General features: G+C 39.1%; 1 protein-coding gene across 1 annotated transcript; it reads right to left on the bottom strand.

Moving 5' to 3' along the window:
• Positions 1-1,015: 1,015 nt before the first annotated feature.
• On the bottom strand, positions 1,016-23,258 carry CTH (cystathionine gamma-lyase). The gene is made up of 12 exons (XM_016216811.2): positions 22,966-23,258; positions 20,237-20,318; positions 18,625-18,720; positions 16,726-16,835; positions 15,032-15,163; positions 11,482-11,539; positions 10,944-11,021; positions 9,443-9,595; positions 6,880-7,001; positions 5,845-5,897; positions 1,761-1,899; positions 1,016-1,490 (listed from the first exon to the last, which is right to left on the bottom strand). The coding sequence occupies exons 1-12, from the start codon at positions 23,131-23,133 to the stop codon at positions 1,470-1,472; spliced, it is 1,212 nt and encodes a 403-aa protein (XP_016072297.2). The 5' UTR covers positions 23,134-23,258; the 3' UTR covers positions 1,016-1,469.
• Positions 23,259-24,811: the final 1,553 nt, after the last annotated feature.

Raw genomic sequence — 24,811 nt, 5'->3', positions numbered from 1 at the left:
GCTCTGATAAGGGCACACCTGAAGCCTTCCCTTTTTACACTGGTAAAGCTTTTCCACTCCTCCGTCTGCCTTTGGCGTACTTAGTGCCTTTTTTGAACATTTCTAACAGTGATTTAATGTAATCCATTTGAGAGCCATCTGACAATTTTAAATATGGAAATTTTAGTTTCTCATCCATGTCAACAGATATTAAAATTTCTACAATTCCTTATGTTCTGCTTGCCTTTGAGTCTCTGCCAAAACACAAGTAACAACAGCTGACTCCCTTGCAAACTCAGAATAAATAGCCTTTGCTTTTCTCATTTGGCTAGTCTTTGTTTATTTCCACAATCCTAAGGTCCTGAAACGGCAAGAAACCAGGCCTGTGAGAAACCATAGTGAGCTGTGCCCTGCCTCAAATGCTGCTGCCTACTGACAGAATTTATAGACTGTACATGTAATTCAGAACATGGGCAATATGAGAACGTGTATTAGTATGAATTCCCCTCCTACCCAGCACTATTATTAATCAAGTTCAATATGCTTTTTTAAAAACTGAAACAAATGGTGACAGCAAACAAATGACTGAAAGCCTTTAGCATACAAACAATTTTAAAAATCTAATTATTTGACTTATGACTTATTGACAATAACTTGCTATGCACTTAAACTATAAAAGATTCTGTTTTAAGCATTTCTTCCTTTAGCCTCACAAATCTGCTGTTTAGGATAAAAATCTAAAAAGTATTATTTCTGTCTATAAAAGTGGTTTTGACCTGCTATGTGTAGAATTTATAACTAATCTGCAAATACTAAGATCTGGATATGATATTTATACAATTGAATTTATAAAATTTATCATAAGTGGCTGAGATCTCTAAAAACTGAGAATTAAAAGTCCCCAGAAATACAAGTTAATTCCACATAATATAGAAATATCAAAATGGAATACATTTGATAATTAGATTTATTTTTTTAAATAGTAAACACAACCTTAAATCAGTAGAATTTCACAGTAGACTTTACAAGCACTTGATTTTTGGCTTATGATAATTAAGTGTAAACCATTGTTTTAAGTGCTGTTTTCAACAATATGAAAACTCACACTTGATTTAAAAACATTCATTCAATAATTTAAATTCTTCAGAAAATGACATCACTATATTGTAAACATGATCAATATAAATCTTAAACTATGAAAAAAAGAACACAATCCCCAAGAGTAATACAAATCTCACCTCCTTAAGAGGTAAATGTACACCAAAATTAACAAAAAGATATTAACAGAATTGACCTGTTAATAAGAGAAAGAGGAAACTGTTGAAAACAGGAATGACCCCTGGAAGATTACAGTTGTAAAAAGGCAATGAGATGCCTTAAAAATTTCCACTTGAAAATTCTACAGAAGTTCATTAATGGTCCATTCGATTAGTCGGAAGATTTGATCTCTCAGGAAGCAACTTCGAATTGCAGTTCTGGGTGTGCTAGGTTCAACGTGCCTTTGGAGGGTGCTATAAGAACAGTGCACAACAAAAATAGGTTATTAAACAGGCAATGATGTCACCATCTCCCCTAAGGGCTTTTCTGGATGCAATCATGTTTTAAATCTGAGCTTCAACTGAGTTTCCTGCACATTTATAAACCTTGTTTACTGTAGGGAGAGAAGAGCAAACCTTTAAGAGTTCAGAGCAAGGCCTTTCTTTAAAAAATATAGTGAGCCCCACCCCCAAGAATAAGCAGGCACCCTTACGCACACACAGCCACACACACTAAAGACTTACTGCCGCCTTCAAAGCCTTATCTATATCTTCCAGTAGGTCTTCTTTATCTTCTAAGCCCACGGAGAGGCGGATCAGAGTGTCGCTAATTCCAAGGGCATCTCTGTGGCTCTCAGGCACTGATGCATGGGTCATAATCGCCCTGGAAGGGAAAGTGAGCACGTTTTTCATCACTATACTATATCGGCGGAGGCATATTCCTGTCTCATAAATTGCAATTATCTTCCAATTTTTCCTACTCTAAATATCACATTCTTCATACACTTATAATTTTTCATAGGCAAAAAAACAGGGGGAGGGGAAGATTGTTTAATATTATCTTTTCTAGTCATTCTTTTAAGTGGACTCTAAGATCTTTTATTGTTTTTACAGTATCAGTAAGGTATACTAAATCCAGACACCGAAGGTGCCAGTCAAGCATCCCCATGCAGGGGGGAAGGACATAGCCTCCAGTGCGTGGATTTTAACACCTTGTCTGAATGAGGCCTTGGTCAGAAATCATATACCCCACGATCAACCAGCTGGACTTAAACGATGCCACTTGGACCAAGAGCCAGTCAGAATTAATTTTCTTCCGGATCAATGAATCAATCCAGAACTGGACCTTCTGAGGCAGATCCAGAAAAGGCAACCCAGGATCACTAGTAACAGTCAGTGTGCATTAGGAATTCTGGCACACAACACATGTGTAAAGGTAAAGCACCTACTATGGGTCAGGCAGTATCGTAAGAACTGGGGAACCAAAAAGAATGAGTTATTTTCTTTACCCTAGATAAAAAAGCAGGAGCTAAAGGCTATGACAATTCACAAAACAGAAAATGCCAACAGCAAATGGCAAGCCTGTGCGACAAGAAGGGCCACCAGAATTCAGAAGGAAGAAAGCTCTGTGGGCTGAGGCATCAAGGAGCTTACAGTCTCTATGAGCCCTAATATGCACATTGCCACCAGTGCTCAACCTTCCCCTGCACACTACCAGCAAAATCGATGCCTAAGCTGCTTTCTTCCATCTCACTTCAGACCCATGGAAAGAAAATCTCAGTCATGGTCAAAGTAAGGATATCTTCTTTCATCACTCTAATGAAGTTTTACACCCAAACATCCTCCTTAAAATGTTCTGCCTTTTCAGGCTCTTAATTTCTTAAAAGAGAGTGCACAGGTAGAAATAAGAACCTAGACTTGGGTATGAATCTCAGGCCCTCCACATACTGGCTGTATGGGCTTGTAAAACTTACCTGTCCTCAGAGTCGATTTCCTTATGTGAAATAACAGTAGCTATCACTTCTAAGCTTATCATGAGACATGTCATTTATGTGCATTAATTCATTTTTAATGGATAAAAATTGGATATAACATCTATCTTAAAAGTTTGTCACAGTCCTTAACGGAAGGAACATAAACAAAGCACTTACAAGTACCTGGAATGTACCTGTAATATAGCATATGCCCAATAAAAAATAATTCATAACAGTAGTCAACATTTACTGAGCTCTTAATATGAATCAAAGCATTAGATGAGGAATTATTTTTCCCCATGTTCTCACAACAACCCCAAGAGCTGGGCACAGTATTATCCACATTTTACAATTGAGAAAACTGAGGTGGAGAGAGTATAAACAACTTTTCTAAGGTCAGGAAACACATGTATTCAGGCTGGGAGACTAACTCAGTACACACTGGCTCGGCTTCCCTCCTCCCTTATTGCAATGCTGCACTAGTTGCAGCCGAGTTGGGAGACACAGAAGGAGGGCGATAGAACAGACAAGCTCTGACCTAAATTCACTCATCTACTGGCATCCGGGCTATGGCCTAGCTGGAGCGTCTGAGGGCCAAGCAACTTTAAACCAAATCTCTAAACAAATCAGGAGAGTTTTATTTTTAAAATTCCCCTTAAAGTAATAACCCTTTCATTACTATAAAAAATAACTCAATTTCATATGCTGAGTGTGCCCTCTTATGCATCTGGACTTATTAGCAGGCATTTCCTTGAAAGACTAACAAAACTTACAGGTGCTATGTTAATTATATGAATCATCATTTGGGCATCTTTTTTTTTAACTTTGAGAAATCGCCTAACTCTCCTCAGAAACTATAAACTACTATGAGGGCAGAAAATGTGCCTAAATTTTGGGAATCGCTGATACCTCTCAGTACAATGGTTCTAGAACATAGTTATTCCACAGATGTTTATAGAAATTAAAACACGGAAACATACAACGTGCATTTAGTACAGTTGAAAATTATTAGGTAATGCTGTTTACTGATCCCTGCAATAATTACAGTATATGGTTACGGTAACATATAATGAAGTCAGGATATAGTTCAGGAATGCTTGGTGGGACATGTAATCAATAAGAGATCATTGTTACTTTAATTATTAAACCCATTTTATGGATTAAAAAATTGAAGCTCAAAGGTTAAGTAATTGGATCAAATCCAGGTCCAGGCTGCTTTTACCTCCCCTCATTGCAAAGCCTCAAGAGCTACCTTGCTAACATAGTCCTACGTGAAATCTGAGTAATTGGCAAAACTTTCTGAATCTTTCTTTCTTTGTCTGTAAAAGAACGTGCTGCACTGTCTAATCTTAGGCTGCTTCATATGTAATATCTTCTGGTGCTTTAATAAAAATCAAATGAATTCACTGGGTCAGACAGTGAAGTCCAGGAATAACAAGTTGGGTTTGGGTTTACCTTGCAAACAACATGAAGCCATTCAAGGCTGAACAGAAAGAAAAGATGTTATAGGATAGTAAAAAGCTAGGGAAGGCAAGACAGATAGTTAAACTGCAGTTTGCAGCCACCTAATAAATCCTATCTTCCCTAAACCAAGGACACTTAAGAGTAAATGGTTGCCTGGGTGGCTTAGTGGTTGAGCCTAGACCCATGAACCAGGAGATCCCAGTTTGATTCCCAGTCAGGGCACATGCCCGGGTTGCGGGCCCGATCCCCAGTCGGGGGTGTGCAGGAGGCAGCCGATCAATGACTCTCTCATCATTGATGTTTCTATCTCTCTCTCCCTCTCCCTTCCTCTCTCTGAAATCAGTAAAACATATTTTTTTTAAAAGAGTAAATGGTTTGCACTTCTCCACAACCAGAGGGTAAATAGCCTAAATCACCCCACCCAGGGAGACAGATAACAGAGATCCAACTAGTGCCATTTGCCAACCACACCCAAGGGCAGACAAATTAAGAAAATAAACCTCATTTTGGAGCATCAACTTTCTACTGATCTTCCCCTAAGACCTCCCCTAAATGCGGCCTTTAAAACCCCTGAAAACAGTCCCAGCGCGCACTGCCCCAGGGAGCACACCTGCGCCGTTCCTTCCCCCTCTCCTTCCCCCACAGGCTCCCATCCCCTAACCTCCAAGGGACCCAGTGAGACTTGCAACCAGGGGAGCAATGGGCAGCGGCAGCTCATCCCGGGCTAACCCCCTGAACCTGTCCCCAAGGCCCCCTTTTCTCTGGCTTCCCAGTGAGCCAAGGCAGCCCCGCCTAGGCTCTCCCATTGCCTCTTCTGTGCCCTTTGTTTTACTGTCCTAAGTGTGTTTTTGCTGCGGTCAATAAATTCTTGCTTCCTTTTGTACACTTTGTCTCTTGATTGAAATCTGTCCTTCAAGAAGACAAGAACTGACGTCTTGTTGTCTGGCCAGGAACAAAGATATTTGATGATATCTAGCTGGGAACCTCCTCTGATGATCAAGGCATGAAGGTGTTTCATCAGAGACACATTCCGCATTTCCCAGGGAGGCTTGAAATCGGCCCTTCCAGGGCAGTCACCAGCCTCCCTCCCAGGGCAGAGTGGGATAGAACAAGTAGCCACGGGCCAAAGGCCTAACATACAATTATGCTGGAATCTCCTTCAGACAGAAGGGGGATGGAAATAAATTTGGGAGGATGCTGAAAAGTAGCCTCCATTAGATCTCATCAGTCTCCACTCTATGGAGTTAGAATCCATTCTGATTAAATAGTACCATGGTGTTCTGAACATTAAATATCTTGAATTATTTCTGGTTTTATCATATTCCTTTCCCAAATGATCATTAAAACTGACATCAAAGTTAAAATACTAAGAGAAAGAAAAATATACTTACGGAAGCTCAGCAAGACTCTCATATCCTCCCAAGCTCTCAGCCAGAGTAAATAACTACGGCAAAGAAAATATTAATTTAGATCTCCCACTGAAATAAAAATACAAAAACCTAAAACAAACGTTTTTAATAAAATGGCCCTAGGACAGATATGGGAAACAGTGATAATGACAAAACTGTAAGTTGGGCAAGCAAGTCAGGCAAAAAAAATGAGAATAAAATCCGTAACAATTTCATTAATTAGACATATTATGTATAAACTTTTAAAACCTTAAAAGCTGATAAAAGGCGAATCTCCTACACCTTCCTATTTGGCCCTATACTTAAATAATACTCAACATGAGCTCTAAAACCTAGAGACCTAGCTCTGTGATTACCCTTTAAATAAAAATATCTAAATGTCTAAACACTCATTTGTTAATATGTATCACTTATTAAATTAATACATCCATTTAACTCCCCCCCCCCCAATATAAGAAAAAAGAACTCAGCTTTGGTAGTTAGCGTTATCATATCATAGAATTTTAAAAATTACTCTCACAGTCATACTAAATAAAACATGCGCTGCTATCGTTCTGATTTTAGATGTAGACAAATTTTAGATACCAGTAGCGCTTTGACTAATCTGGTAGACCCGCCCCCCCTCGGCCCCCTGAAAATTTGCAGCCACTGTGAAACTTAGACCAAGACCTCCCTTCCCTCACCCCAGGCAGATGCAGCCTGGGAGGCACAGGGTTCGGAAAGCCACTCTCAGGCTGGATTTCAGCACAGCCCTGGGCATCGCGCTAACGGCACGCTACTTGGAGGTCTCACATAATATTTCATCTGCAAACGGGGTTTACTTTTAAGTAAATTGGAAAACCAATGCATTGGAACATTCTGGCTCTCTCAAATTGATGGCAGTATCTGGAGAGCTAAATAAATAAACATATTCGGATATCTGCTACCACCCCGAAGTCAACTGTGACTTGCAGGTACAAAAACATTAACCTGAGTTCGGTGGAAGCGAGAAATAATGAACCTGTCTTGAACGTTTACCTTTAGGCTCTTGAGGAAAGTCTCCGCATGCTGAAGAGTGCCTTTAATATAAAAGGTGATCATGCCTGGGCAACCTGTGCACTGACGCTTTGCCAGCTCATGCTGAGGATGAGAGGGCAGCCCTGTAACAAAGTCTTATTTTAGAGTCAAACATGCAATTTCAAAACAAAACAAAAATCACCATTTGCTCAGTAAACTACAAATAAGCCTAATAATGAACGAGCTTTACAGGACGGTCACAGCTGGCTACTTGTTCTGGCCCCCGTCTCTCTCTAGCTTCATTTTGACCTGTGTTTCCTGTGCTCTCCACGCTCTAGCCACACCTGTTTTCTTTACAACAGAAGTAGCACACTGTATTTTTCATTTCAGGACCTTTGTCCCTGCTGTCCTATAACCTGGAACATTCTCCACGCTGACTGCCCTACCCCTCATTAATTACATCCTTCTGTATGGTCCTGCTTAATATCTGTCTTATTCACCAGCCTTCTGTAATAGGCAGTTGGACACACATGAGCAGAGCAAGGACAATGGGCCAGGTACAGAAGGTCACCAGGGTAGAAATCCCTGGGTGCCTAGCAAAGGACAATTGTAGGGTGGGACCTCGTCCCCAGGGTGACCTTTTCTCCCTAGTGTATCACTGGTCATTTGGTTTGGAAACCCCGGACCTTTCCTCCCTAGAGATAACATCTAGGCCTCAGTTGTATTTCAGTTCCAGACCCAGAAAAGCAGCAAAACCAGACAAGCAACGCCAAGGTTGACCTCAGGACCAGCTGCACTGGATAATGACCCTCTGCCCTGGCACAGAAAAATCAATCAATCAATCAATCGGCAGAGACCGGGACCCAGAAAGGACACACCAGGAAAGCCGCTGAATCTATTGAGATCTTCCCCTGGGACTTCCTCTAAAATCTCCATCCTTAAAACCCTTAGGATGAGAACCCAGCTGTCCCTCCGTCGAGAGCACCAGTGCCTTTCCTTTCCCCCCTTTCCCTTCCCATCCCCCCCAGGCAGGTCACCTTTACCTTCCTCACTCCCAAGCTCCAAGGGCCCTTTCTTTGCCTCTATAACTTGTTTCCTCAGCCCATTTCTCCTATGAATTACTTCTACCTTTGTGATTTTCTAAATAAATATTCTTTTATAGTTGGAGTCTTGGCTCTGAATTCTCTCCTAGCCAGAACTCAAGTACCGAGGTTGCTGAACCCAGGTCCGGTCTGACCCCACTGGTCTGACACCTGGTGTCTTTCCATGAAAAATCCATTTCTTCTGTTGATTATTGGATTCCAGTTGCTGGTACAAAGCTTGGTCCATAGCTGGCAATTAATAATATTTACTGAATGAATCTGAAATGCCTTGTCCAAGCCTTTTTAACAAATGCGACCCATACTTCAGACCAAAACGTTTCTCCCTTCCTTCATTCAAAATGTACACCTCTTTACCCAGGTGCGTATAGGGCACTTAATCTCATACGTACAGGGTGGGGCAAAAGTAGGTTTACAGTTGTGAGTACATGAAACACAGTTTATTTTTGTATTATTATTTATTAATTGTTGTATTATTTTCCATAGAATAGCTGCAAACCTACCTTTGCCCCACCCTGTATTTCTGCCTTAGCTTAGTAAAGTTCTTTGAGGGAAGGGATCAGGCTTAATTCTCCTGTGCACCTAAGATTACATGGCTAGATATCTCAAAGAGTTTCAAATAACTATTTTCTTAAGACCACCACAATTCAAACAACTGGTAAAATAAATTCAAACAGTAAACATGTAAGTCAGCTAACTTCACATGAGTGTTCCTTCAGGTTGTGAGATGTGAAGGAATTTAAAAAGGAAGAGAGCTTTGGGGGGATTTTGGTGAGTATAAGTATCAAATCTCTAACTGAGATGTATCAAGTTCCAATCTAAACCAGATGAAAGTTAGAGCTAATGCAGAATAGCAGGCTGGTAAGACTGACTATATGCAAAACAACTGGAAAGCACAATGTTGCGCTCTTGCAACAGGTAGAACAAACTCGCAAGCTAAAGACCATCACAGGAACATCTAATGTAGCGATTTTCAACAAAAATTTGTGCTGCAAAAAATTTTAAACATGCAATGCCTGACGATTTGCTCCCGTGTGCTGACTTCTTTTTCCTTAGATTGTCAAATGAAAAATGACAACAGCCAAAACAACAATCACTGTCTGGTATAAATGAATCAAAAGCATACCTTTTTTTTTTTTGTCAGATTGGCCAAAAATATATTTTTTGGTGTGCTGCAGAATTTATTAATTAGTTTATGTGTGCCATGAGATTAAAAAGGTTGAAAATTGCCGATCTAATGCATAAGACTGATTTCTTAACATCCAGGCGTCCTCTGGACTCTAGGCAACACAAGGCCAGAGACCATGTCTGTCTTCTTTACCACCAGACCCACCACAGGGCCTGACACACAGCAGCGTTCAATCATTAATGAACATGAAAAAATATGAAAGCACCTAACTTACCAATAAATGTTACTTACTCAGGATGCTTAGGATAAGCCTTATAATCCCAAGAATATGTGCTTAGAAATCAGATTAACGTACCAGGATAAATGACCTTTTCTACCAGAGGATTTGATTCCAGAAACTGAGCGACTGCCATTCCATTTTCAAAATGCTTCTGCATTCGGACTTGTAGAGTCTTCAGACCTCGACTGCAGAGGTAACAATCAAAAGGAGAGGGGACTGCCCCAATTGCTGCAAAATAAATATGTCCTGGGTTAGTGTTGAAGGTGGGTAGGAACTCACAAAATTCTCTGACCCCTCTTTTTCATTATAGTGTGTCTTGAGTTTTAGAGGTGGGGGAGTTAATATATCAAATCAGAAGCATGAGAATGAAGCATAAGTTATGCTTAGAGAAATGGGCTTTAAAATGATAGGGAAAATGAATTTGCTGAGAACTATGTACAAACAGTAACTTTTGGAGTATGAACATAAATAGCTTTTCTACGATCTTAATAAAATCACATACTCACATAGCTGAACCTTGTATTTCTTTGAAAAAGCATTACAACACATAGAGAAAAAAGCAGTTAACCCCCCTTATTACTGAATGTTCTACAGACATTCTATTTAGCTTTTGACTAAAGCAGCCTATGACTTTAAATGCCTCCAGGATGTGGACCAAACTTCTACTTTTTACCAACAAAATTTATCAAGTGCCCTGGCCGGCATGCTCAGTGGTTAGAGCGTCAGCCTGCCCACCAGGGGGTCGCAGGTTCAATTCCCGGTCAAGGGCTCAAGGGCACGTACCTGGGTGGGGGCGCATGTGGGAGGCAACCAACCGATGTGTCTCTCTCACATCGACGTTTTTCTCTCTCTCTCGTCTTCCCTCCCTCACTTCCATCCCACCACTCTCTCTAAAAATCAATGGAAAAAAATATCTTCCGGCGAGGGTTAACAGCAACAACAAAAAAAGAAACTTACCAAGCAGTAAGTTTTGGTTTCCCTCCCTTTTGTTACTTTAATACTTATTTCTTAGAAGGGTATTTTTATCCCTAATTATGTTTGTATCTTAAGTGTCTGTCAAACTGTAATAATCAAAGTCTCTTCAAATAACTCCTGCGGAGACTGAGATAATTAAACAATCTAAACAGGAAGTGATGTGTAGACATCTGTTGAAAAATATTTAAGTTTATATCTTAAGTGCTACTTAAAATTCACCATTTCAGATATAAAAAGTATAGTATAAGAATGTCACCATACCAAAGGTTTGTTATTTTAAAAAAAGAAAAGAAAAAATCCATTAGATCTTAAAACTAAAAATTCACTTGGGCTTTAGCACATTATGTTCAAAATCAGCATGGATTTGAAAAATAACAAAACGCACCCTGCATGTCAGGTTGTAAAGCCCAGTTATGCTATAACAATATCATTATAATCCAGTTTTTCTAACTCTCCTCTAAAGATCCAAATTTTTTACCTCTATTTCTCATTTCTCTCTAAATTAGTAGAATGCTATCATTTCACAACATTTAGTAGAAATACAAAGATTAAATGTAGCCCCTCTGAGAGCATAAAATAATCCAAACTTTTTCATACTTACAGTTTTGCAAGAATCGGAGCCTATCATGGAGGCTCTCAGAATTAACAGACACTAAGCCCATTACAACATCACTGTGGCCTAAAACAAAACAAAGACCATTACGTTAAAAACAATGTATGCTTTTACTTCAACTTATAATTTCTAAACTGTAACTTTCACTTGAAAGAACTCTCTGGAAAAAAAGCCCTATAGAATAAATTTAAATAAACTTGATTCAATCGGACAATAGCAAAAGCCATGCCTAAAATAATAAAAGTCATATAAAAAGTAAATGTTTCATTTAAAGATGTAAGCAGGATAAAAGTATAATCTTTTATAGTAAATTGTAAACCTCTGCTCAAAAATCATGAGCGTAGTTTGGTCTGCTATAAATGAAATCTATTTAATTAAAGTATAATTTTTTCTTTTTACTTTCTACATGAGTCACCGAGAAAACCTGAATAATAATAATAGAAAAGGAATCAAAATGTCAAGCCCTGTGCTATTTTCATCGATCCATGGAAAAGAAAATTCAAAGTACAGATTCCACTTGTCTTACCGTTCATATATTTTGTTGCTGAATACATACAAATGTCAGCTCCCAGAGCCAAAGGTCGCTGAAAAGAACAAATGTTTTTATTTTAAATAAGAAATCACTTGAAAGTATGCTTCATTACTTGCCTGTTTGCTATAGTAACTGCCATTCCTATTATAACTTTTCAAAAATATGCAATCTTAAAATTTTCCAGGACCTCTGATATTATTGTTCCCTTTCCTCCCTCCCCCCAGATAAAAACACAAAGTTTTGGACCCAATCCAATAGTCAAGCCACAGGCAAATTTTTTAGAAATAGCAGATAAACTCAGGCCAACAGGTCTCCTGAACCTGTTTTTTTAGAGCAATTACTGACTGGCCCCTAAGTTTATGGCTTACAGCAGAAATGCTGGCATTCTTATGATTCAGTAAACACGTAAGGTGATTAACATGAACACTCAGCAATGGTTACGTCAAGTAAGATAAAAAATCTCTTGGGTTTTTAATCATTAAAACCCGGCAGTATATGCTGTGTTTATTCACTTGGTTTGCTGTGATCTTGACTGCTAATTATTCTTTTATTATACTAGTTTTGCCAAGTTTAAATCACTTATAAATAAACTTGTTTGGATTGTTCTCCCTCACCTGACTGTCCTGCAAATTAATCCTTTAGTCTTAAAAGTTTTTTATATAATCAACTTATTCATTAAATAATATATTATCAACATTTTTCCACTTATATTTTCTTTAAAGAGAGTGCATGGCCCAGCCGGGCATGGCTCAGCAGTTGAGCATCGACCTGGGATCCAGGCGATCGGGGTTCGATTCCTGGTCAGGGCACATGCCCGGGTTGCGGGCTTGATCAATGACTCTCTCATCATTGATGCTTCTCTCTCTCTCTCTCCCTCTTCCTTCCTTTCTCTGAAATCAATAAAGATATATTTTTAAAAAATAAAATAAAGAGAGAGCATGTGTGTGTGTGTTAGCTTCACTAGCTGTTTCATCTTTGGAAGGTATTAATGCAGGTTGCTATGCATGTTTCATAAACAACTGTTTGTTTTTTGTTCTTTAATCCTCACGAGAGGGTATGTTTTATTTGTTTTGTTTTTTTTTTTTTTTTTTTTGAGAGAAACATTGATGGGTTACCTCCCATACCCGCCTCAACCGGGAATCAAACCCTCAGCCCACTGGTGAATGGGAACGACGCTCCAACCAACTGAGCCACTGGGCCAGGGCTCATAAACAGGTTTTAAGTAGGGTACTGCTCAAAGCACTCTCTACATATCTGTTTGCTCATTTTTAAAGTGATGGAGTCAAACTAGACAATGTCTAAGGCCTCTTCCAAGACTAGCATTCTATAAACTCTACGGTCAACAAAAAAAACAGTAACTCATATCTGTTGATCTTATTATGTGCCAAGAACCATGTTAAATATTTTACATAACCCAGTGAAGCACTGTGTAAAATACTTCACCTAACTCAATAAAATTAGTACCTTTGTGACTCTAATTGTACAGATGATGAAAAGGCACTTAGAGAAATAAAATAGATCACTCAGATTAAAAACCTGGTAGAGCCAGGACTCCCACCCAGACCACCTGAACCCAGAAGCTCTACTCTAAAACCTTATACTGGTAAATCTGTCCTTTTTGCCTTTCGTGAGACTTACAGAAGATCCAGAGGACAAAAGTCAGGCAAGAAAAAGAATATATCCAGTTTTCATGATGATAAAACAATGAGAACCTTTTCAGAGGATTTGCTTTGTAGAACCAATACATGTGCTTGCCTAGAAACAGTGTAATTCTGATTAACTCAACAGGAATGAATCCAGATTGAAATGAAGCAAATTGCCATCCCTGTCGCAAGCAATGTGATGTCGGCCTCAGGAAGGTAGAAAAACTGGACCTATTCTAGTGACTGGTACTAGGAGAAAGAGGGCCGAGCCTGATGAGTAACCTGGACAGGCCCAGGCTAAAACAACGCACGCCGTGTCTTTGAGAATATGCAGGACTCACTGTGACTCAGCCAGATCACAGCTACGCTGTATTAACTGGCCTACTGCCAGAGGTATACAGGTCAGGGATTGAGAGAAAGATTATCTAAGAGTGAAAAACGCCTGGGACAAAAAGATAAGGCCAGGAGATTTTCACTTAGAAGTGGACTGCCTTCCGAGGTCTTCTGTTGCAAGGTTTGTAACAGGAAGCAGCTAACGACACAGTCCGCCCTCTATATTCGTGGTCTGCATCTGCAGATTCAACCAACCAAACATTTGGGGGGGAAAGTTATACTGTTGCTGATGGATACTATGTAGTTAGGCCTAAAATGGTTGTGTCTGGGCTGAACAGTGTACAGACTTTTTTTCTTGTCATTACTCCCTAACAATACAGTCTAACAACTACTTACATGGCATTTACATTGTATTGGGTAGTATAAGTGACCTAGAGATGAATTAAAGTGGACAAGGGGAAGGGCGTGGGGGTGCCTTCTGCATACAAAGGACGGATGGTGGAGAACAGGCTTATGCAGCTTTCCAGGGAGTCAGCCGGTCCCATGAAGGCAGACGCCTGGCCTGGCTTCAGGAACCCAGGACTGACAGGGGGAAATGTAAACAATTGAGCTTGTAAACATGTGCCTGATTGAAGAGTGGAAGAAAATGTGCTGGGGTTTCTGAAAAAAGAATGGACCACATGGTACAGGCAGGAAGGAAAGAGCTGGGAGAAGGTAACTCCTAAAAAGGAAAGGAAACAAAGTCAGGTTACTCAGAGGGAAGAGAGGGAGAGGGGCTGGGGGTGGGCAGACAACTACTCAGTTACAGAGATCCCAAGAAGATCTACCAAAAGGAACCAAACAGAACAGAATGGAAGAATCTGGAAAAAATAAGAGAAAAAAGGGAAAGAAATGAAGGATAATTGGGAAGGTTTGGGGGAGGGGAAAGATGTATGTAGGGGGGTAGGTAGGGAAGGATGGTCTAAAAGGTGCATTCTAAATACTTAGAGCTACAATGTGAAACATAAAGTTCATAACAAATAAGGTTAAGATAGAAAGTTCTACACATAATTTGTGGGTGCTGGAAAGAGAAATCAGAAAGAAGGAAGAGAAATGAAGAAATAAGTATGTGTGGCATACATTGAGATGTCAGAGTACAGCGAGTTGTTTTTTTTCCTTTTATTTGGAAGGCTGGTCAGATAAAAACATTAGGAATGACTGCAAAATAATATTGCTAACTTGCAACCAGCACATAAACATTCAAGTCCCTACTACACCCAAGGCACTGACAGATACAATCACAAAATAAGGTCACACCTTTGGAGAGTTTACATGTCCTAAGAAAACCTAAAAGCTTTAATTAAGACAACAGTTAAAATACACAAAGCCCCATGCAAGACATTAACCTAAGGGAAGGAAGGACTTGTTTACATTAAAATCATTTTCAAACTCATAAAATCTAATCATAGTTATTGATTAGACAAAGAATTATAATTGGGCCTTTTCCACCATTAGTTAATATCTTTTCAACCCAATTACAGGTATCTGTGTAGTCCACTAATCATACCAAAAAAGTTATTTGCACTTACCTGGAAATAAGCGGACATGAAAGTATTATCCACGACCAAAATGATGTCTCCGCGTTTATGGACAGCTTGTGCACAGGCTTTAATGTCAATCATCTTCAAGTTAGGGTTTGTGGGGGTTTCAATCCAAACAAGCTAAAACAATTCAGTAAATGACAATAGTTTATTTAAAAAAAAACACTGCACAAACATACATCCCATATATTGTGACCATCTGGGAGGCTACATCAGAAGAGCCCGGGAGTTGAAATTGGAAGGTTCACATCCAAATCCTAGGCCCCCATAAATTTCTGAGGTCATAGCTAACTTGCCCTCTATGCTCCTCAAATTCTTCATCTGTATAATGAAGTTGGTAATATTTACCTGACAGAGTTGCTGTAAAGATCAAGAGATATGATATACATATAAGCAAAAAAGTACACAGGTTAATTATTGTAATTATTTTCCATAAGAAGAGAGAATGTATTCTAAAGACATAATTCAGAGTGTGGAAATGTTGTTCTCAGTGATAACATAGATTATCTAAGGTTATATCCCAGAATTTTCATTAAAGAGAACTATCTCTGTAATGCCAAAAATGTCGGTATTATTAACTTAAATAATGCCAGATGCACTAGAAATTATAAGTACCAAGGACTTGAAGAGCATGGGTTTTAGAGTGAAGAAGAAATGTCACACACACACCACAGGAAACCTGGCTACGGCTCACTTAAAAAAGAGACAGAATCATGTATATCCGTATATTCCAAAATCTAGCACAATTCAGGCACATAGTCAATGCTTGATAGTTATTTAAAAGACCAAAGAAAAGAATTTTATTGTTAAAAGAGTTACTATTTCTTTTATTACCTATATAAATGGACAAAAATTCTAGAGTTTTACTGCAGAAAACACGTGTGAGAAAAGATTTTCATTTTTCAGCAGTCATTGCAACATACTCTTGGGCACAATTCAAACCTTTTAATCATTAGCAAACAGTTGGAAAGGGCTGACTTATTAAAGACACTGGACCTTCTTCTACCCATGCAGAATTTAAATGAGTTCCCAAGAAAGTATATCTCGATTGCCTTTCACTCAGGCACAACACACCTTCCGGTGGCAAACAGGCTTCCCAGGGTGGAGGCTAAAGATTGCTAGGGGCCCTTCTCTACTTCTATTCTTTTACTTAAGTATCCCATAGAACCCTTATAAAAAGCCATTATGCTTGGGGCTTGGGGGGCTTAACAAGCTTTCTTTTCTGTAACCCAATTTCTGTGATGACTTCTGTTACCAATACTAGCTTGGTAATGCAGTTAAGAATCGTGTGCTTTTGCTAACGAAGGTTTTAACAGTTATGCACTGGGAACTGTACTAAGCATTCATAAGCCTTATCTCATTTAATTCACACAACCTTTCTATAAAGCAAGTATAATTATCTCCATTTTGCAAATGAAGAAATTGAGACTTTGGTTAAATAATTTGCCAGTTGTCATATACCAACTATGATGCAGAATTAGAATTTAGATCCCACTCCAGAATGTAAGTACCTAATCATTATGCTATAACACCTAGGAGACACCAGACCTCTTATTCTTGTCGAGGGTTTCCAAAGGTTTCTAATAAAGTTTGTTATTCAGACTTAAGTTATGTCCCCGAGTAAACAGAAATAATGAAAACAAAACATCACAGGGGAAAAAGACAACACAAAACCGAGTTACCTTGGTTTCAGGTGTAATGGCCTCCTCTAGTAATTTAGTTTTGGAACAATCAACAAAAGAAATCTTTAATCCAAACTCAGATGCTACCCGCCTGAAGTACCTGCTTGTACCTGAGGAGGAGAGAATCAGGTAAAATGGAAAGGATATTGTATTAAGAAATGTTCACTCCTTACAGGTATAATCACTTAAAAAATATAAGGAAACATCAATCACCAAGAAAAATACAACTAAGAGCAATTCTACTTTGGTTAAATAGTTTAGCTATCAAATATTGTAAAGACATAAGGCTTGGGTTTTTTTAAGTTAAAGAGTCAAATAAAACATACTTGATTATCCATACCAAGTGACATAAAGCAGAAAATGTTTCTCAAAATACACAATCTCTATCCTTCAAATATTAAGGGGCATGCTCCCCAAAGCATCAGTGTCTTTTTTAACAATTTCTTCCTAGTACTCAAATCTAAAATAAATGAACCAATATCGATGAATTGTTCAAAATAAATTTTCAATCTGATTATACTTTGGTAATAGAAAAAAAAAAAAACTAGTTGTTATTCTTCGTACTTTCTCAATCTTTTTGTCACATGGTTCTGAACGCTTTAATAGAAAAATGAGACAATGTAAATCAAACTCTTAGAATTTTATAGTGAAAGAAGATAAATTATTCAACTTAGTATAATTTCTTTTATAAGCACTGTTCTGGAATTTGATTTTTACATATGCAAAATTTAAAGGGAAAACTATTATTAACAGCTGAACAACAATAAAAAAGACAAATACTCTGATCAAAATATACTGGATTTTGATGTTCTGTAGAGACTGGCCTTGGGTAATAAAGATTGAAAATATAAATAATTGTTAAAAGTCAACAGCAATTTTCAAGACTTTGTGCTATATTTGCCATAAGGTTTTTATAATGCACTATAAAAGTAGCTAAAGGTCTGAGATTTTATCATTTCAATTTAACAAACTATCATAGGAACCTAAGAAAAAACACACAGCACTTTGTAATTTCTGATGAGTGAGTCCCTTCCTTCAAAGAACTTACAGATGTAAGTTTTTGTCCAAATAGGATAATAATATTCTAGAAGTCACATTTTAATTATTTGGAAGCATCAGGCACATACATGTATATTTACACAAAATCTTGCTGTTGGTTTGAACACAAAAATCCGTCTTGCTTAAGCAAGGGTACGGGTAATCTGCCTTCTTTACCTACTCATTTGCCACTTTAAATAACTCGATTTTTTAAAAATTTATCTTTCTTGTTGAAAGTATTACAGATGTTCCTCTCCCCTTTTTAACTTGCATTTACACTCTTTAGAACAAAACTTCTTAAATTTGGATCCATTGATGGGCTTCAAGGGGTCAGACCCCTTGTCCCTAAAATTAAAATGATAAGCATTGGGTGTCATCTTAAGTATACTCTTCAGGGGAGACAGGGGACATAACTTTCAACAGATTTTCAAAAGGTTCCCTAAAACCAAAAGTGGGGGAGGGTGAAGGGGTGGTTAGAGTTAAGCTCTTTTGAGAGTGACCTGGGTTACAACAGCTCCTCTTCATTGCTGGTCAAAATTTTAAATTACACTAGAACATTGTCCCCTTAAACACTGTCTTCCCCAGAGCAGAATACGTCTAAAAGTTGATCAAGCCCTGCATCCTCATTCCAGCAGCTTGAATAAAATTATTACTGTTCAGTCTCTCTTATAAGCAGTTCCAGAGCATGGACCTAAGTATTTAAACTCCTCTTTTACCAAGCCTGAGCCAGCAGGGAGGTGTCCATTACACCTTTCGAAGATCACAATCAATAACCTTGGCAACATCGTTAATATAATTCAGGGCCCCCTTTATTATCTTTAAATACCAGCTGACACAACACGAATGTGAGAGGTCACCTACCTCCGTACACATCATCCATACAAATAATTTGGTCTCCTGATTTTAAGAGATGGGTAATAGTCATAGTGGCTGCTAAACCTGAAGCAAAGGCCAAACCTAAAATAAAAACCAAGTTAGAGTAAACCAAAAAGTCAGGCCAATAGGTTAAAAACACCTACAGTCTTCACTTGCATTACTCTGTGCCCCTCTCTCTGTTGATAGGACAGTCATCACAACTACAAGTCTTAAGAAGTCCCGGGACAAAATCCTCCTTTCAATTTCGAAGATGAAATATCTATATAATAAAAAATATATAAATCTACTTTGGTTATATAACATTTCTCTGAAACACCTCAAGGAAACAATTTTTTACAAAATTCTGAAATAAAAGGCCAATTGCCAATTAAATTACAGTTTGAAAATAACAGGCTCTAAAGAAATTTCAATTTTGAGGACTAGAGCTAAGATATGATTCATTAACCACACGGATATGTAACTGAGCAAATAATTTAACAAAACTCAAAATTAGACCTGAGATATGCCTGATAAATTTAATAATTTTTCAAAAAATTTTTTAATGTAGAATCTCTTTTAAACAAATGTGATCTCATGTTGAACAAACATAAATAAAATAAAATAAATAAAATAAAATAATAAAATAAAATATAAAATAAATAAAATAAAATAAATAACTGGCGTTGTGCACATTAAACACTGTAAAAGAAAATATCCTGACAAAATATCAATAAGATCACCTTGATGAGAGAAAAAAATCACCTGTGACTAGCAGAAAGGATAATCCAATTAACTTAGAAAACAGAATTATTGTGAAATCTTCTCAGAAAAGTTCAGGTGAGGATTGCAGTTTTCAACTATGCAGATCTGTGGTCCAATAAATAACGCATAGATGGCTAAACTTGAAATCTCAGTTAAAAACAACCATGTTTTCTGGATCCCACTTGAAAAAAGTGCCTGACATTTTTGTGTTTAATCTCATCCAAAATAAAACCAGTCTCCTTTCCAAAATCCCAAACAAACCCAATAATTCACATTATTAATATTTCTAATTTCTACACTCTTGCTGTGACAAAACTCCTAAGACTTATATCTATTCACTATTTTGCCCTCATTTAGTATCATTTACATAAAAAATACAAAGATGACTTAATAGCAATCCATGCCCTTGTGAAAAAACACACAAGATCCAAGGATTAATCTCTAATCTCTGAGAGCACATTATCAATGGCACCTGCCTAGTGCAAATGCACCCTGCTGCTGTTCTCAGGCACAATCAGGTGAAGGAACCAGAATATTAGAAAGCTTATATTCTCAGAGGTAGTGTTATAAAACTTTGGTAATTTTTATCTATTTATACTGACAGCTTCAGATAAAGAGTATCTACATGAATACCAAATGGAAAATTCATATTTATTTTTACCTAATAATCATACATATGCATAGTCTACCAGCTGTGGGACCTTTGGGAAATAATTCAATGTTTTAGTAAAATAACAGTTTTGAACTAGCTAACCCTTATTTCATTCCAGTTCTACATTCTGTGCTTCTGTGGTTTTCTCTATACATATAAGAATGGATTCCAGGCTTCACAAACTTGGAATTGGGAATCACTTACTGTACTTGGCTCCATCCAGTGCGGCCACTGCTTTTTCCAAGCAGTTCCTGGTGGGGTTTCCAGAACGGCTATATTCAAATCCCTGAAGAAAACAAGTCAGAAATCTAAGTTTATTATCAGTTATAACTAGATGACTCCACAACTATGGGTTCATCCTACTATAATAAAGTTTTATTATTTCTTTATGACATGTCTTGCTATCAGAAGCTTAACAGTGTAGTGGTGCAGAGGCGCTGAAGTCAGCCAAGCTGGATTAGAATTCTGTACCTGACACTTATGAGCTACATACACCAATGAGTTACTTAGCATTTCCCAGAGTCAATCTCAATATCCATAAATGGGAATAAATTTCATAAAATTGTTAATTTCCTAAGAAATCAGGGATGCAAGTTCTGTTTAGCTTCCAACAGGAAGCTATGAACAGATTCTACAAATGCTCAAGGATGAGATTTTGGGCTCTACAAAAGGGGCTCAAAAAATAGAGAGTAAGTCTTGGCAAAGCAGCTCCACACAATACTTCTTAAAATTTTGTATTATGTTCCTTTTAGGTGTATGGCATCCTACTAGCTGTGTTCATCCAGTCATTTTATTTAATCCTCATGCTCTGCTTTGAGGAAAGTAAAGCCAAATATTATAGGGAGTGTCACAGCCAGAATTTAAACCCAGGATTTAAACATTGGTGAAAATTCAATAATTTTCTACCCTCCGCCCCCTACCCCCTGGCCTCCTGTAGCACTCAACAAAACACAACCACTCTTTACACCTTTGTTTCTGATTATTCAGGCGCTCCCAGTATTAGTTATAAAGAAATATATATGTGTGTTTAAGTTGTGTTGCTTCGTTTCCTTGTTTTTGATAAACTGAGTAGACATAATTTATAGGGCTCCAGATAGTCTCGTCTCTTGCCACCATCACCTAATTGATGTGACCTGCAGCTGTGCTTACCAGGCAGAAAAAAACTGTTTGGACTCATATGGTAACTGCCACAGAAAGGTACCCCATGTTTCCATAAATATTCACTGCAGAGATTTAACTCTGTCTGGGGACGGGCGAAGAGAAGCCTATTTTAGAGGCAAATTCCTAGCCCCTTGCTCATTCAATAGCTTTCCAAATAGAACTGGAGAACTAGATGCTTCTCATTCAGCCCCCTCAAATTCTCTATATGCTCTTAACTGATTTTTTTTTTAAGGTATTAAGTGGAGTTTCTGGATTTTTACATCCTTGCTGGCTCTCTGAAAACATTTAATTATTAAAATCATAGCTAAATGGTTAACTTTTGTACTGAAGCTCCAGCAGCCACACATTCACAAAACCCTGCACCAGGCGCAAACCACATGCTTGGAAGACAGGCTGTGTATACAGAGAATGATTCCAAAATATAGTAGCTAGAAGTATCCTAAACCAGTTGTAGAAATGCCTTAGAATTCTACCTGACAAAACAAAGGGTCAAGTCTAAAAGAATTTTCTTCCACTTAATATAGCATGACACACTGAAGAGGTTTTTGAGTTTAATCAAGGTTTACAGCCCACAAAGCACATTTAACTTTTTTCTGAACTCCAGAAACTTTTAAATATTCTAAGATCCATCAAGTATGCTACCAAAATGGGAAAGGCCACGTGATTAACAAAGAGGGCTCTCTCATAAGCATTACCTGTCATTTATCTATGACTCTGGGTCTGTTCCTTTTCTCTAAAAAGTGTGTAATACCTGCCCTGCCCTCTGACCTGGTTGTTTTGAGGATCAAATGGAAAAAAGTGTAAATGTGAACACCATGAAATACCAAACTACTGAACAATTATAATGTACCATGCATATGGTGCATTACAATGTAACATATGGTACAGCTTAAAATACATATCAACAATTTATGTGGTAGGTACTATTATTAACCCATTTACAAAGAATCAGCCTGAGGCTTGAATAGGTTAAGTAACTTTGCTCAAGGTCACCCAGCTCATAAGAGGTGATGTCAGGACTCAAACCTAAGCCCTCTGACTACATGTTTATGTTTTTAATCACTAAACCACACTGCTTAAATGATGTAATAAGTTAGATTATTGCTAATATTATTGGAGTAGAGCACAAGTGGGGTTCCAGAACAGGGCTGGAATTCCAGCTCCACCACTCATTAGCCCTGTGGCCTTGGGCTAGTTACTTGTCCCTAAATCTCAGTTTTTTCATGAGAAAAACGAGAATTTAGTTCAGAGTAGGGCTGTTGTCAGGATTATCTGAGAGAATACATGTAATACACCTGACATAACATTTGTAAGTATGTATCTCAATAGCAAGTACTCAATAACTATTAAAAATTGAATACAGCTATTGGGGATGATCTTGATTCTGAGCTGTAAAACCCCTAATTTTTTTTTTAGCTGGCTCATTATATATATCTTTATCACTGTTTCTGCTAAAAGCAATTCAAAGGAGTTATGACCCTCAGTTTCTGAACTGCAAATTTGCCAGAATCGCATGCATTTAAGTCCAAATCTAGATGGCAAGGCAAGCTGGACAAACTGTTCCTTCTAGTCCTGCTTAGCAAAAGAAATATGATCACTGAACCATCTCATACAAAGCTTTATTGCAAGGATTACAGATGTAGCAAACATCCTTCCCGGCTGCCTTCCTGATGTATAAGCCACTTTATAAATTCCCTGGGTGCCTTTTTCATTTGCAAGCCGTCTCTCTTTTCCCGCCCAACCCTGGGCCTCCCCAGACGGGGCCCGCTCACCGAGTGCTTGCCGGGGGCCCCTTGCTTGAACGTGGTGGACAAGGAGATGGGGGCCACGACAGCCCGAGAGGTCCACTGCTCTGGCTCCTGGCCCACATGGATGGCCTGCGTGGCGAAATGCTGGAAGCTGGGCAGGAACCCGTGTGGGGAGACGTCTTTTTTCTGCATGCTGAGCTGCGAAGGGAGGACAGAGGAAAAGAGCGAGCGAGGAAGATAAATCCAGGAAACTGGGGCGTGAGGGCTTGGAAGAGACACTGAAGGATCCGGCCGAGGGGAGCTAAAGAAGTCGCCGACTCGCAGCGAGCACACAAAAGCCGGTTTCCGCGGCTCTGAGGCTGAGCCTTCAGCGGCCCCGGAGGGCTGCGTTTCCCGGGGGGCGGAGCCAGAACCACCCAATGAGCGAAGAGCCCGACACGGTCCCCGCTCCTCATTGGCTGGCAGTGGAGGCGTTGCCCGGAGCGTCCCCGGGCCCGCCCTTCCCGGTTCAGAGCTCGCGGCTCGCTGCGGGAGTCCGCGTTCCACGTGGTGTTTGTCCCACGGGCGAGTTTCCCGAGTCCCCGCCCGGAGGAAGCTGCCTGGAGAGTGCCTGCGAGCCACCCGGGCTGTTTGTGTGACCTCGGGCCCGAGGTTGGCGGGGACGTGGAGAAAGACTGGCCGGGTGTGATGAAACAGGAACCTGTAAACAGGCCCCGGGAGCCGCGTCCTCTCGCCGCACCTTTGCACCCGACCTTCCCCGCCCGCCGCCCGCCCGCACCCCTTGTCCTGAGGGCGGCGCTGACGCACGCGAGCCGCGGAGTGTGGACTCCTTACAACACCCGTGGCCCAAGCTGCCAAGTGTGCAGCTTGGATTCTCATTAACCGAAGGCAGCCTGCCGTTTAAGGTACGCGAAATTCCGGAATGACCCAGGACTTGCCGTGTCTCCGAGCAGAACTCCCGCAAGCATCCTAACAGCTGTTCAAACTTGAGCTTTTTTAAAGCATCGTTATCTTTGATGTACCCAGAAAAACTCTTCTTGGTGAGAAACATAATAGTCTGGATTAAAAAAAAAAAAAAACTTTTTTGGAGCTCCCTAGCCGGTTCGCTCCGTGGTTAGAGAGTCGGTCTATGGACCAAAGGGTCCTGGGTTTGATTCCAGCCAAGGGCAGGTACCTCGACTTTGGTTGGGAGGCCACCAGTTGATGTGAAACATCTCTCACATGGATGTTTCCCTCCCTCTCTCTCTCCCTTCCACTCTCTCTGAAAAGCAATGGAAAAAATATCCTTGGGTGAGAATTTAAAAAACACACAACTATTTGGAGTTTCAAATCCTTACCAAAAAAAATGCTCTCTTTGTCACACATTTGACAGCAACATTCTTGTAGAAAAAAGGGAATACTCCCTTGTTTTTTACCAGTCACCTGCACCCAGAGCCCTACTCTCTCACAAGGATCACTCTTATAAAAGAAACAACAAAAATCTCCTTGTTCCCTAAACAATACAGACTTGTCCTATTTACTGTTGTGACTATTTTCTAGGAGTAGGGAATTTAGGAATATTTCTGTTCCTGCAAAGTCTTAGCTAAAGATCTGGAACTTTAATAAACCAATTAAAAAAGAGGAGAATACAAAATAAACAGCTCTCAATATCCCAAGAGTTATGTATAACTGTACATAGGTACATTTATATGATATGATGCTTAGGGACCAGGAGGGTCAAAAACAGCTCTAATAAATTTACCTCCTACTATTTGTGGACAGTCTCTGAGTTGCATAAATATGAATGCTTTATTTAGTGTTACTGTAATAAAGGATTATTTAAAATATGGCACCAATATAAATGCTCTACATGAAGACTTTTTATTCTCAT

The sequence above is a fragment of the Miniopterus natalensis genome, chromosome 9 (assembly GCF_054644295.1).
Source record: "Miniopterus natalensis isolate mMinNat1 chromosome 9, mMinNat1.hap1, whole genome shotgun sequence".
Lineage (NCBI taxonomy): Eukaryota > Metazoa > Chordata > Mammalia > Chiroptera > Miniopteridae > Miniopterus > Miniopterus natalensis.
The sequence above is the reverse complement of the archived record's forward strand: the minus strand, read 5'-3'. Positions and strand labels throughout refer to the sequence as shown.

Bases quoted from the DNA above. Each gene is read 5' to 3' on its own strand.
- CTH (XM_016216811.2), bottom strand. From the start codon at position 23,133: ATGCAGAAAAAAGACGTCTCCCCACACGGGTTCCTGCCCAGCTTCCAG. The intron at 15,164-16,725 runs GTAACTCGGTTT...GAATTGTTTTAG, and splicing joins CCATTACACCTGAAACCAAG to CTTGTTTGGATTGAAACCCC. The intron at 7,002-9,442 runs GTACGTTAATCT...ACTTTGTTACAG, and splicing joins AGAAAAGGTCATTTATCCTG to GGCTGCCCTCTCATCCTCAG.